The 14,484-nt window shown below is 35.0% G+C and overlaps 1 protein-coding gene across 4 annotated transcripts in view; it reads left to right on the top strand.

Moving 5' to 3' along the window:
• Window positions 1-14,484, top strand: part of USP34 (ubiquitin specific peptidase 34) — a 313,170-nt gene that overhangs the window by 233,078 nt on the left and 65,608 nt on the right. For all 4 annotated transcript variants that reach the window (XM_078149535.1, XM_020985492.2, XM_020985490.2 and 1 more), the window contains 6 exons: window positions 1,730-1,902; window positions 5,859-6,012; window positions 7,135-7,213; window positions 11,154-11,207; window positions 11,315-11,410; window positions 14,399-14,463. In XM_078149535.1, the coding sequence (XP_078005661.1) occupies window positions 1,730-1,902; window positions 5,859-6,012; window positions 7,135-7,213; window positions 11,154-11,207; window positions 11,315-11,410; window positions 14,399-14,463 (621 nt within the window). The remainder of the gene's footprint in view (window positions 1-1,729; window positions 1,903-5,858; window positions 6,013-7,134; window positions 7,214-11,153; window positions 11,208-11,314; window positions 11,411-14,398; window positions 14,464-14,484) is intronic.

The raw sequence follows: 14,484 nt of genomic DNA, 5'->3' as shown, positions 1-14,484 counted from the left end.
GATTAGATGATCTCTATCTTCATTCTAGCACCAGAGTTGTGTAAGAGGAATTTTAGCTCTTGCACATGATAATTGAAGCCAAAAGTAAAGTAAGTTTCTGAGAAACTTACTGAGAAAGAAAGTGGAGAGTGATAGGACCTGAGGACTGGGAATCCCTGGGAAAATGCCTGATTTGGGGGCAGGAAGGAGGGCGTAGAAGGAATTGTAGATAAAAGAGAAGACAGGATTTAGATAAGTAGTGTAGTGCTACAAAATCTGACTAAAGAAAGGTTTTCAGAGTCAAATGCCCCACAGAGGTCAAAAAGGAAAGACAAACAGGTAAGCAGCATATCACAGTAGAAAGAGTAGGAGCACCTGGGTTCAAATACTTTTTCTGCTTCTTAGTATCTCTGTGACCTTGGGAACGTCATTTCATCTGTAGGCCTTAACTTCCACATCTGTAAAACAAGGTGGTTAGGTTGGATTGTTCTAAATCTATGATCTCATTAGTCTCATGGATTTGGCATCCAATCAAGTATTCATGAAGAACCTACTATGTACTAGGCACATGAAAAAAAATAGTTATGGGACCTTTGTATATAGTTTTGTAGAATGGAGGATTGTGAAACTACATTACAGTGAGTTAAGGAAGGAATAATGAGGCATGAAGTATTGACCTCTTCTGTGTTTGGGAGTGAAAGGAAAAATATCATTAGTACCTCTCAGGATAGGGAAACATGTTTAAAGATGAAGACTAAGGATCCAGTGGAATATGAGACTTTGAATATGCTGAAGAAAGGAGAGAATAAATGTGAAATCAGGGTCCTTCAGTAGATATAATCATAACTGACCAGATTTAAACTTTTACCAAATTCTTCACATACCATGACACATGTAGTCTTTTTCATTAATTAGTAAGGAAGATATGTATCTCTTCTAACGTGGCATGGAAGGATGAAGGGAAAGTTGTAGGAGATACTTATGTGAAAGTCGTGATTGATTACTGAAGGAGCTCAAGTCAGGTGGACTTCAACTTTCAACAAAGCATGAAATGAAACTTTCTGCTTTGAAGACAAAGATAAAATTTGAGAAATAAAGGAAGAATGATGATTTGTAATAGCTACTTTTAAAGGATGGCACTAGAGAATCAAATGATTAATGAAGGAAATCCTTATTTGCTTCAAAGGGTCCATTCAAGTTGAATAATACAAGTGTGTAGCAGGCTAGAGCTTACACATTTCTAAGTCATTCTCTTGCAGCAAGGATTCTGCAGTTTTAGAATAGGAGTAGAAAAATATTCTGTGCAGTTGGTGCAGGGTCATGGATTGGCAGAAGGCCAGAAAGAAAAGATAATTTATGTAAAAGGACTAATTGACTGAGAATGGATGAGCAAATTATCAACGTTGAAGAGGGCAAATCAGAGAGTGGGAAAAACTACTATTTAAAAATGCTGTGCTTGGAAGTTTAGGACATACCTAGGCTATCTAATTTTCATTGGAAATGAGTACTCAGTGGTATTAAGGAAGGCAAAGATATAGATGTTGAAGTCACCAAGAATTATGTAACACCTGAGTCAGATGCTGAATTATCTAGGAAGTCTTGTTTTATTACTGTGTAAATTTTACTTGTATTAAATTGAAAGTAGACTATAATTAAAGAAGGAATTTGAATCCCAGATGAAAGTGCTGGAAAATGTTTTTAAGAATATTTTTTAACACATACTCTCATTAATTTTGGAATTTTGTTTTAGGGCATGTTTTAAGAAATTACCTCGCATCTTGAGTTTCAATACAATGAGATATACTTTTAATATGGTTACCATGATGAAGGAGAAAGTAAATACACACTTTTCATTCCCTTTACGTTTGGATATGACTCCTTATACGGAAGATTTCCTCATGGGCAAGTGTGACAGAAAAGAAGGTAATTGATATTTAAATTGTTTTTCCTTAAGAATTACATGCTTATTCTAGACTAGACAATTGCAAAATGATAGTTCCTTTTCAAGAAGAAAAAGGTTATTTGTGTGTTCAAAAAAACTATAAGTTGAATGTGAATTGAAAGTTCTTGTCATAAATCAATAAATATGCTTTTATTTAGTGCCTACAACTAATCAGGCACAGTACTAGGAAGAGACTGAGGTATCAAGGATAATGCCTTGGTTATAAGCCTGAGAGACCAGAAGGAAGACCATTTGACAAATATTGGGAAATTTGGAGGAATGTTTGAAGATTGAGTGGGGGAAACAACCCGTTCAGATTTGGTCATGTTGTGTTCGGGATGTCTCTTGGACATCAGTTTGAAATATCCAACATACAACTGTTGATGTGGAACTGAAGATCAGTGGAAAGACTAGGATTGGATCTATACAGTTCTAGAAGTCATCTACCTAGAGATATTAAGTAAATCCATGGGTGCTGATACCAGGAGAGACAATGTAGAGGGAAAAGAGAAGAGCCCCTAGGACAGAACCTTCAGGAATACCCAGAGTTATTAGGTGTGATATGGATGATGAGCCAGTGAAAGACAAAGAGGAGGAGAACCAGGAGAAAGTAGGGTCCTGAAAACCAAGAGAGGAAAGTACTGTTAACAGTGTCAGCTGCAGCAGATAGGTCAATAAAGATAGATACAACACCATTACATCTGTTAATTAGGAGATCAGTCGTTAACTTTGAATTAAGTAGTTTTAGTTGAGCATTATAAGGTTGGCTGATATTACAAAAGCAAATGAGTAAAAGGACAGGAAGCAGAAGAAGTGGCTGTAGATGGTTTTCAGTGAGTTTGGCTGGGAAAGAGAAGAGAGCTATAAAAGGAAAGCTGAAAGAGTTGGTAGCGGTCTAATGAAGGTTTTTTAAGAATTGACAAGATTTGAGCATGTTTGGAGACAGTAGTCAGGAAACCATTATATAGGCAAGGAAGAAAGGGAGAATGATTGAGAATGCAAGGTATTAGAGAAGATGGATGGGGATATGGCCTTGTTGAGGAAAAAAGCCATCCGCTACTTTTTGTTAAAGCCTCTTGGAAAGCTGATGGGGAGATAATTTCAAGGGTTTTTGAGAAGCAAGGAATGATGGAAAACTGACTCAGTTTTCTCAACAAGTTAAGAGACAGTCTCTCAGCCAAAGAGTTGAGAGAGTTGTGTGAGGCACAAAGATGGAAACAAATTGTAATCGCTTTTGTGGAAGATGGGTTGGGGAATCATTTAGGGAGGAATAAAAGTACTGTTTTTGCTATGGTGAGGGCCCAGTTAAAGTTAGATAACATATTTTGTAATATACTTTCAGCAAGGCTGTGAGACTGCTAGAGAGTGGCAGATAGTGAAATTAATCCAATGCTGAGATTTTGCAAGAATGAACGCAGTAAGTCAAGGGTCAAAAAATTCAAGTGCAAAGGACAGTGTAGAGTTGAAGTGACTAACTTTTGGGTTGAGATTCGAGAGGAAAGAGAGTGAGGTCAGAACACAGGTAATTGCCTGAGAGAGTATTGAGGATTGGAGAATCTCGGTAAGGATGGAGAAAATAGGTGTTTAGGAGTGGTGAGAAAACAGGAAGTGTAATGATAGATAATTATGGTCAAATAGAGAAATATCGAAGTTAGGGAAGTAGAACACTCCCTGTTACATAGGTCATAGTGAGATATATTGTGTGACTGAAGTCCAGTGGATGAGGTTGAGGAATTTAAGGAGTTGGAGGAAGTATCTGTGTCAGTATCTGTGTCTCTAAGGACAAGAGTTAACGGGATGAAGATCATAAGTCAGATGCTGAACTCCTTAAGAAAGGAGGAATTGGTATGCTACAGCTACCATAATTTCATTTGGGCAGAAAATTTTGATTGAGTGGATTTCAGAGAAGGAGAGGCTGTCTAGTGATGGTTAGTCCCTGAACTGTGACTACTGCCAACATTTTCTGAATACTAGGTGCCAGCCTTCCATTTACCATCACATCCAAATCCCTCAAATTGAATTATACGGGGGCAGCTAGGTGGCGCAATGGATAGAACACTGGCTCTGGATTCAGGAGGACCTGAGTCCAAATCCGGCCTCAAGACACTTACTAGCAATGTGATCCTGGGCAAGTCACTTAAAACCCCAGTGACTAGCCAAATTTAAAAAAAAATTGAATTATGTTGCCATTCAAAAATAAGTAATAATAGTAACTCATTGTCCACTTCTGATCTTTGTTTCTTTTTGTTGTTGTAGTCTCTGTAACAGTATGTATATGCTTTTCATAAAATTCTGATTTCTTTGCACTTTTTCATGTTATGTTTTCTATTGTTTCTAATACTGTATCGATGTTTTCTCTTAAATTGGTGTATATATTTGTTCTGCCTCTAGGCTTTGAACATTTTCATTATATCTCATTTTTCAGTATTACACATAAGAAAACTATAAATATTTTTATACAGATAGTTGGGTATATTCCCAACAGGTGGATTTACTGAGTCAACAATTCATGATTTTTATGAGATTTTTTTTTCATAGTTTGTGTTGCTCTTAAAAGAAATTCCACCAATTAGCAAGAAAACTTACAACATATTAGTATCTCTCCTTCCCTATGGCCCCATGAGTATTGGGTTTTTTATTTTATTCATTTTTAATGAGGAGATTTCTCAAAGTATTAGCGAGATTGACCATTTTTCCATATCACTGTTTATAATTGTATAAGTTATCAGTTCTTTTATTTTTGTTTTTGTCATTACTTGTAATAAACTTGTATCATTTCCTTATAGATAGTGTATGTAATGGTATTTTTCAGATATATTTTACTGTAAACTTTTTTTCCAATTTCTATTTTTTTTAGTTTTTTTCTTTTATAAACACTCATATATACACATGCACATAAAGTAATTGTTCAGTCGTTTTTTGTTTTTTTTTTCAGTTGTGTCCCACTCTTTATGACCTCATTAGGGGTTTTCTCAACAAAGGTACTGGAGTGGTTTTGACATTTCCTTCTCCAGTTCATTTGACAGATGAAGAAACTGAAGCAAACAGAGTTAAATGGCTTGCCCAGGGTCACACTGCTAATAAGAACTTGAGTTGTCCTAACTCCACAGCCAGCACTTTACCCTCTGTACCATGTAACTGCTCCCATGTGCATACGTGCATGCGCGCGTGCGCGCACGCACACACACACACACACACACACACACATGTAGTTAGCTTTTGATCCAGCTGGAATTTATTTTGCATTTATTATGTGCTTTCAACCTATTTTTGCCAATTTCCTGTCCAGTTTTGTCAATCTGTTGAAATTCTTTCCCCAGTGTTTGAAATACCCAAGTTTCCTGTTAGCTTGTAAGCTTATTGTTGGAAAGAATGATATTTTCTTTTTTCATTTGCATATATCTCCACAAAGTACCTAATGTACAATGTGTAAATGCTTCAGTAAATGCTTTTGATGACTCAAGCAATGTTAATGCTACTGGTGAAGCACTCCATTTTCCTTTTAAGGCTAACGTGTATGAGGGCACTTGCGACCATGTTCACATTAATATCCTCCAAGACTAGAGGAAGTGTGCCCATTTTATGTTACCTAAAAAAATGAGTGTTAACTAGATTTTTTAAAAAATTAAACATTTGTATGTTCTTTTAGAATTTATTATGTAACAGCCATATGATAACAAATTTGTTTTAATAGCAACATAAAAGCATGCTTTTAAGCAAAAACCTTGCTTTATATAAAAATAACATTGATGAGGTTATAGGTATTTAGTAAATTACAAAAACGTGTCCATTTGAACAAAGTACTTATAACTTATGTATTAAATTTTATAGAATACCAAAGGTATCATTTTATAAATTGGTATCAGTGATATACATGATTAAAATACACTAAAGCTTAAAGGAGTGAATTACCTTTTTATTATGTGAATGATTTCAGGTTTTAAGGAGGAAGTTGATCTTGGAAAAGAAACTGAGAGCTATGAGTATGATTTGATTGGAGTGACAGTTCATACAGGAACAGCTGATGGTGGTCACTATTACAGCTTCATTAGGGATATAGTGAATCCCCATGCTTATAAGAACAACAAATGGTGAGTTGAGAGCATTATAAAATTAATGTTTTGATATTTCAGTTATATTTATGTTGCTAAAATTTATATTCTATAACCTTCAAATTATTTCCTGTGGTAGTTTTTCTCTTTCTTTTGATCTCTAGTATTTAACATGGTACCTGAGACATAGTAAGGACTTAAATGCTTGCTGACTGACTTAAATTAGATTATGTGTTTTCTTCAAGTTTTCCATGTAGCAATACCATTATAAAATGAAGAGAGGAAATAGAATTAGCAGTTTAGAACTTTGGAGAATTTGACATTTTTGTATCTGTAATTTAATCAGTGTGAGTATTCCTCCCACCCATGTTTCCATGCCTTAATTTACAGTTTCATGAACTGCCATGGCTAGTCTGTTATCAGGCCTGTACTTCTAAACTGTTACTGCTTGGTATAGGACATGTTGCACACCAGTTTTGAGAACTTTTTCTTCATGCTCAATGAGTCATTGGACTTCAGTGGAGTTGGACAGATGACTACTGAAATATGTAATTGGCAGTGCCATTTATTCTAAGTATTTTTACCTCTTTAGTTATCAGGTTTAATTTATGTGTCTGATTCAATATGATTTTACAAATATTTATTAAGTGCCTAATGTGTATGTAAGTACTATGTTCTAAAGCTGCAAAGGTAAAGTAAGTTGATATGTCCTTGTCCTTAAGAAATCTATGATTTAATCATTTATGTCTCTTTAGACTATCTTTTAAAATCACAATATTGGTGATCCTATTGTATGATAAAATTTTTTTAAGTATCTAGGAGGCCTCTCTTGAGATTTGATATGTGAATAAAAGTTGTCCTTCCCCCCCTTTTTTTTTTATGATGATCCATCTTGTTACTAATTTCCATGTATTGAAATCTATCAGGTATGGATCTATCAGGTTTTCAGTTCTCATGAGGAATAAGAAAGAGATACATCTGTAGAACTAGGGAAGTTTGGATGGAGATTATCTTGTTTAAATAGCCAGTTTTGTCTGTATTCGATATGTTGCTCCATAACATTGTTCAAACAGATGTAATAGGATGTTTTAAATATAGAAAACTCAACCCATTTTTGAATGTGGTAACTATAATTGGAAAATACTATTTGCTTGCCTTTAGGTATCTCTTTAATGATGCTGAAGTAAAACCTTTTGATTCTGCTCAACTTGCTTCTGAATGTTTTGGTGGGGAAATGACAGTAAGTTTCTTTTGGAAGTTATTAGTGATTTATATGTTATTGCATAACTATAAGCATTTTGCATTAATACATAAAACAGGAGGACAATTTTCTTATTGTTGTTTGTCCTTCGTTCTTGAGGACCAATGCCATCACAAGAGTCATGTCTCGACTTGCTTTTGAATTGGATTTGAATGAGGCAGAGCTTCACAAAGTCATGAGCCTTGCTGTTTTCTCCAGAATCATCAGAGTCCATCTTGACAAAGGTCAAGATGGCTGGCAGTGGTCCAGAATGCAGTGGTTGATCTTGGCCTTTCTAAATTAAGGTCTTTTCCAGGTCTCAGTTGTGTCTGAGGTATACCTATTCAATGACTAAGGGCTAGGTAAGAATTGAAATAAAAGATGGCCAAATTTTCCCTCACCACTATATCAGTCTGAGAGAGGAAGACCCTCAGATTTCTGGCCTGAACAGGAAACGGTTGCTATTTACTCTCATTCCAGCCATCAAAATCTAAACAATGAGCCACAGAGGCTTGGGCTAGGGCTCTTATTGGCCATTCTATGAAAGCCAGAATGATTTAGGTTTAAAGGCATAGTCTGGTAACTTCATTAAAAACACAATGGGCTTTTTTTAAAAGCCTGTTTTACAGAGCTATATTTCAAGAAATTAAAAATGAAAACTGCCCAGGGCAAAAAATAAATTGTCTCAGCTTCTTGGGGAAATAAAATAATAAAAAGAAAGGAGAAGAACGTGGTGATTGATATGATGATGATGATGATGATGATGATGATGACAATGACAATGACCATTTTACTTTTTCTTTTAACTGCTTCTAATTCATTCATTCCACTCACATTTATTGAAAGTCTATTGTGTACACACCACTGTAGGGCTATAAAAAAGTATAACACACTATCATTCCCCTTAGTATGCTTATCATCCAATTTAGAAGACATTTACCCATATTTAAATGACAATACAGGAATTGTAACAAAATAGTATATCTTAAGGATCAAAGAAATAGTATAGATAGATTCTGTGAAGTGAGATGACACAAAGATTATAAACAGAAATTATCTTTTCTAGTTGAAATAAAAGTACTTAAGATTAATATAATTACTTAAGTTGGAAGACTTGCAGTTATGTTTTGATGCTTACAGTGTCTTGGGATGTTGTTTATACTGTACTAGTAATAATACTCTAATAACCTTTCAGACTTTATTTTATAAATGTTTTGTTTTAAATCTTAACACTCTCTATTTATCCAAGCATTGAGTAATCATTGCTGTTAGACAAATATCTGAGAGTGAAAGAGGGTATGTTTAGTACAACCTGAACTGTTATTTACAAGTTCAACTATTTAATATCATTTATCTGAGCTTGCTAATTTGAGGTCATCAGAGGAATCTAGGTACTCTTTTATATTCCCTCATTTATCTCAGGTTTCAGCTCCCTCTTTTCCATTTGTGCTCTGTCTTTTTTAGCTTATAGAATATGATCTTGGGCCCCCCCCCAAAAAAAAAAAGAAGTAAACTAAGAATTGAGTAGTCCCACCTTTCTCTTATCCCTTACCAACTTCGACTGTGGTCCTGTAACTTCTTGGATTCTCTTTTTTACAATACATATTCTTTTTTCTTTTTGGCTAGGCAGTGGGGTTAAGTGACTTGCCTAGGGTCACATAGCTAGTAAATGTTATGTGTCTGAGGCTGGATTCGAACTCAGGTCCTTCCAAATCCAGGGCCGGTGCTCTCTCCACTGCACCATCTAGCTGCCCCAACACATATTCTTAAAACTTCATGAACCATAGCTTGTTCTGAACTTGAATACTCCTTAACATTTACTGAATCATGCCACACTTTTATAAAATCTTATGTGGTGACCAATTCCTTATATATCCATATCACTTTCTTTAAACAACTCCTTTTTCTTTTCAATGGAATTATTTTTCTTTGTGTCTTCAGAATTTGGTTCTTAACCGTTTCTCATACTTCCTGGGTTGACTTCCATATAGAACTTGTTAATCCATGGGATCCTACTAATTCTTTATTGTAAATCTGCTCATTTAAAATATAAAGTGGATTTCAAACTATTCCTGACCTTTCCTTGCTCTTTTTGTCATCAGCTGTAAAACTAAGTACAGATGGGTCCTCATTAATGCACTAATGAATTCCTGAAGTATTTCACATGTATTAAAATTCTCAGTAGTCAGAGTTAAAATAATGTAAAATGTAGTAATTGCTTACATTTATTCACATTAATCAGGATCTTAACTGTACTCATTTTCAGCCAAGATTCCTATTGTTTCCATATTGGTAAACAATTTCTCGTTATTGGTGAGTATAAGGTTCAGAATAGTGTATGTCATTGCCTCGTTTACCTTTTAAAAGGTGGAATTATCATCAGTCAGTCAAATAAGCAATTAGGTGCTGTGTAACTAACCACAACATTTTTAACTATCTTGCTTTAGGCAGAAAGCAAGAGAAGTCTTATCTGCCATGCTTGGGATGTTTCCAAAATTAATTTCTTCCTAATGCGCAAGTGACCTGCATGCAGTACTGCTCCTGAAAAAAGCAGAGCAAGTAAAATAGTTGTGGCTGCACTATATTAAGTGACTTGCAGATAGGCAACTAATTAGTGGCAGATTCAGGAATAGAACCCCCACATCTTTTCCAAAACAGGATTTGAGGGCAAAAGTAGAGTCACTAGAAGAGAGTGCCACTCCTCAGCTTTTAGATACCTGCCTATCAACCAATAAAGATATAATAAAATAGATAAATGGGGGGAAAATTAATTTAGGTATGGTTTTAGTACCTGGTCCCCTTTTGGCCTGAGTCTCTTTCTTAACTCACTGCATCCTCCTTGGGTAATCTCACCATTATTATAATTTGCATCTTTGTCCCCCTACTTACACAACTTCCCTATCACTATAACTTCCATGTCGCTATCTCCTAGGTATTTAGCCTTCTCTTCATGCCAAACATGGGATAGAATTTTAGAATTCTCAACTCACTACTAGATAGAAATCCCTCAAATAAACTGTCTTATCCCTTAACCACCAGTTCTCAGCTCTTCTGTAAGTCTTCCATAAGCTTCCCATCTCCAGACACTGCTAAACTATCTTAAGTTCTTATTCATGTCATCCTAAAGTTTTTCGCAGCTACAACTTTCTGTTCATAATGATCTCTATTAGCTTTTTCTATTCTCTTTCCTTAGTACTTGTTTTTTTCTTCCTTATTGTCTTACTATGTCACTTGTAATTCTCTCTGGTAGCTTATTGCCTCTTCTGTTTTGACCACTACTGTTTCGATCATTACTGTTTCCTACTGTTAATTCTGATGTTAAACTAAGCCTTTCATATTTTCTTATTTTGCTGTATAAAAATTTGGTGAGACTATGTGACGTTAAGGTGGTACTGGGTAGAAAGAACTGTTGTTATCCGAAAAATTCATCATTAACTTCTAGCTTAGGAAATCCAAAGGAAAAACTCTGTCTTCCTTCTCCCCCTCCTCCCACCCCTCCCACTTTTTTCTTTAATTTTCATGTGTCTGTCATAGTCATGAAAATAAACCCAAATCTTAAATGCACAAATTTTAGTCAGCCTCTTGAAAATTAGAGAGAGTACTTAAATAAAATGTCATCTTTGCCTCTTTCCCCCTCCATTTACTTTTTGCTTTATTTTTATAGTTGTCTTGTGTTTTATTTGTTACTGATAGATAGGAAATCACTGTTGTAAAATGCGTAAAGAAGGAAGAGAGAGTTGACATTGGTACATATTGGCAAATTTTGTTGGCTAATTAGAATATTGATAAGTATGACAATTAAAAATTATTTGGTATATAATATAAATCATTTTATGTTGTTATTTTAGCTTTCAAAATAGCTATTTTCCTGAATATAAGTATTATTTTTCACCCACCTGTCTCAAGAAAGAAAAAAAATAATTTAATTTTTCTTAAACAGACCAAGACCTATGATTCCGTTACAGATAAATTTATGGATTTCTCCTTTGAAAAGGTAATTATTTATTGTACATTTGATAATTTGACATTTAAAAATTTTTCATGTCTTCTTTGCATCTACTTTTATATTTATTGTATGTTAAAAATTTCTTTTTTGTGAAGACACACAGTGCATACATGCTGTTTTATAAGCGGATGGAACTAGAAGAAGAAAATGGTAAAGACCTCAAATTTGATGTTTCATCAGAATTGCTAGAGGTATGAATTGTTTTAATTTTGTACCAGTCATAGTTACATAGTTATGAAAAGCATATTGTTTATGGTACAAGATTTGTTTTTTGACCAGTGTCAAAAACCTCTTGCCTGACCTACAAAATATTTGTGGATGTCGGCAGGTTTAACTGATGAACCATTTTATGACAAGGGAAAAGAGATAGGGTGCTAAGAAAGAGGAAAGGGAGTGGACTGATCAATGGAATCAGTCATCAAACATTTATTAAGCATCTCCTGTGTGTCAGACACTGTACTGCATTCTGATGATACAAAGACAAAAATTAAGAAGTCTTTGACCAAAACTTAGATTCTTCTGGGAAAATAACATGTACATTTTTTTTTTGCCTTTTACTGAGGCAGTCGGGGTAAAGTAACTTGCCCAGGGTCACACGGCTAGTAAGTGTCATGTGTCTGAGGCCAGATTTGAACTCAGGTCCTGCTGACTCCAGGGCTGGAGCTCTATACACTGTGCCACCTGGCTGCCCCCACAACATGTAAACATATGAATATATGAACACAGAAAGGATCAACATATTCAGAACTCTTTTTAAATTCTGTAGGTGATAGTGCATGGCCATTCTTAGTTGGTGGAAGAATTTGTCTGGTTAATGCCAATAACCAACAAGATTCTGGCATACTAACTAGTTATATAACACGTAAGTCCAGCTTCCGATCAGACAATTTGTGAAGTGCTTACTGTAGTGCCTAGCACATAATAGGTACTATATAAATACTTATACACATCCACTTCCCTTTCCCCACTTCTGTAAGAAGCCTTTCCCAGCTCTAAGGCTAGTGCCTTCCCTTTGTTGATTATCTCCAATTTATTCTTCGTTATATCTTGTTCATACATAGTTGTTTGCTTATTGTCTCCCATATTAGATGGTGAGCTCTTGAAAGCAGGGGCCTTTTTTTTAAAAATCCCTAGCACTTAGCACAGTGCCAGACACATTGTAGGAATTTAATAAATTCTTGTTGACTTGATTTGAGGTAGTACTTTATAGGAGAATCAGTAGGACCTTTAGGATCAGAAAAAGCCTTATATTTAGAGGTGGCACTTGAGCTGAGCTTTGAAGGAATCTAGAGATTGTAAGAGAAAGCCTGCACAAAAACATGGAGATGGGAGTTAGAATGTCATGTGAGAAATAGCAAGGAGGCCAACTTGAATGGATTGTAGATTACATGTAGAATAATGCAATTATTAAGTTGGAAGAGTAGCTTGGAGCAAGGTTGCAAAGGGCTTTAAATATTAAAAAGAAGAATTTCTTTTGAATCTAGATCTTAATGGGGAGAACCATTTTAGTTTTGAGCTGACAAATGACAGACATGGTCAGACTTATGCTTTTTGGCAGCTGAGTAGGAGTTGAATTGGAGAGGGAAGAGACTTGAATCAAAGGGGCCAATTAAGAGGCTTTTGCAACAGTCCAGGCAGGTGATGATGAGAGACAGAACTAGGGTGGTAGCCATAAGACAGAAGGAGAAAGATATGAGATGTTGTAGAGATGGAATTATGTTGTAATTGATTGAAGTGAGGGAGGAAGATAAGGGAAAATGTGGAATTGAGCAAGATTCTGAGATTCTAAACCTTTGTGACTAGGAGCATGGTTTTACTTTTGAAATAAGAAAGTTTGGATAAGAGGTGGATTTGGTAATATAAGATAATAAATTCTCTTTTTGACATTGAGTCAGAAATATATAGTGGATATTCATTTGGCAAAATCCTGTATAGAGTTAATGATATAGGACTGGGGCTCAGGAGAGAAATTAGGACTGGATTTATAAACCTTGGTATAGATGACAGTTGAACTCCTTGATGCTGATGAAGTCTTGGAAAGAGTATAGAGAGGAACAGGATCCAGGTCGGAGGCTTGGAGTACACTCACACTTACGGGGCATGAAATGGATGATTTATTAATGGAGATCGAGAAGGAACAATCAGATAAGGAGAGGATGAAGAGAACAAAGTGTTAGAAAACCCAGAGAAGAGTATCCAGGAGGAAGATAGAGCAGTTCAAAGGGTCAAATACTGCAAAGTGATCAAGAAAGGCCAGTTTGTTTTTCTTTTTTGTTTTTTGTTTTGGTTTTTATTTTTATTTCTTAAGGGTGAGGGAAAACATGGACGTGTTTGTAGGCTAGTAGGTAAGGAGAGATTGAAGATTAGAAGTGTAGTGGTAATAATACTTGGGATAGATTGGTTCATCATGCAAAATTAGGTCTAGACCTTGCCCTGTTGGTTACTTGCATTTTTAAATGAACTTTGCAGGTGAAAGAATATGGTAGTTTTATATTCAATTCTGTGACTATCCTTTTTAAAGCAGGATGAAAAATCTAGTCCTTCTCTGGATATTGCATTTTGCATAATATGCACTAATAAATTGTAATACTTTAAGAATGCTTAAAGTAACGTTTTGTTTTCCTCATTTGTATATTTTGAGATTGTAAGATTAGATTCGGGCAATAGAAGAGTGAAAAAGCAACTAGAGTTTATTAAATGGCAAAATTGCTTGATAAAAAGGCTTTCTAAAATTTTTATTGGGGAAGCTCTTATGGTACATAATACAAACAAAAAACCTTAAAACTCAAAATCCGCAGTAAATTTATTCTGTCGGCAGTTGAGAGAGATGATGAAGATAATCCTCTTTTCCTTTTAGTGAATTGTTTAATTTGCCAGATTTTGTATCTTATTTATACCAAATAAATAGATTTGTCACAAAAGGCTTTTTGAGCTTTTCTTGAGATATATACTAAGTCCTCTGCTGCTCTGATGTTTTTAAGTGTATTTAAATAATATGCAATGTGCATTATCATTCTTAGGAGAGATTTAGTCATTTATTTGATATTACATAAAACCTAAAAAAATCAACTAGGATAGTTGGGTGGGTATTTTTAGGACTATTGTTTAACCTTATAAAGTGGTAAAGTATAATGAAGTAAATTGCTTTCTTGTATCTGATGTTAGCATTTTTTCTTCAGTGGATTTGGCATGATAACATGCAATTTCTTCAAGACAAGAACATTTTTGAGCACACATATTTTGGGTAAGTTTTTTTCAAAGGTCA

Source organism: Phascolarctos cinereus, unplaced genomic scaffold (genome assembly GCF_003287225.1).
Source record: "Phascolarctos cinereus isolate Bilbo 61053 unplaced genomic scaffold, phaCin_HiC Scaffold_2;HRSCAF=192, whole genome shotgun sequence".
Classification (NCBI taxonomy): Eukaryota; Metazoa; Chordata; class Mammalia; order Diprotodontia; family Phascolarctidae; genus Phascolarctos; species Phascolarctos cinereus.
Note: the sequence above shows the minus strand (reverse complement) of the source record. Positions and strands in the feature narration are given on the sequence as shown.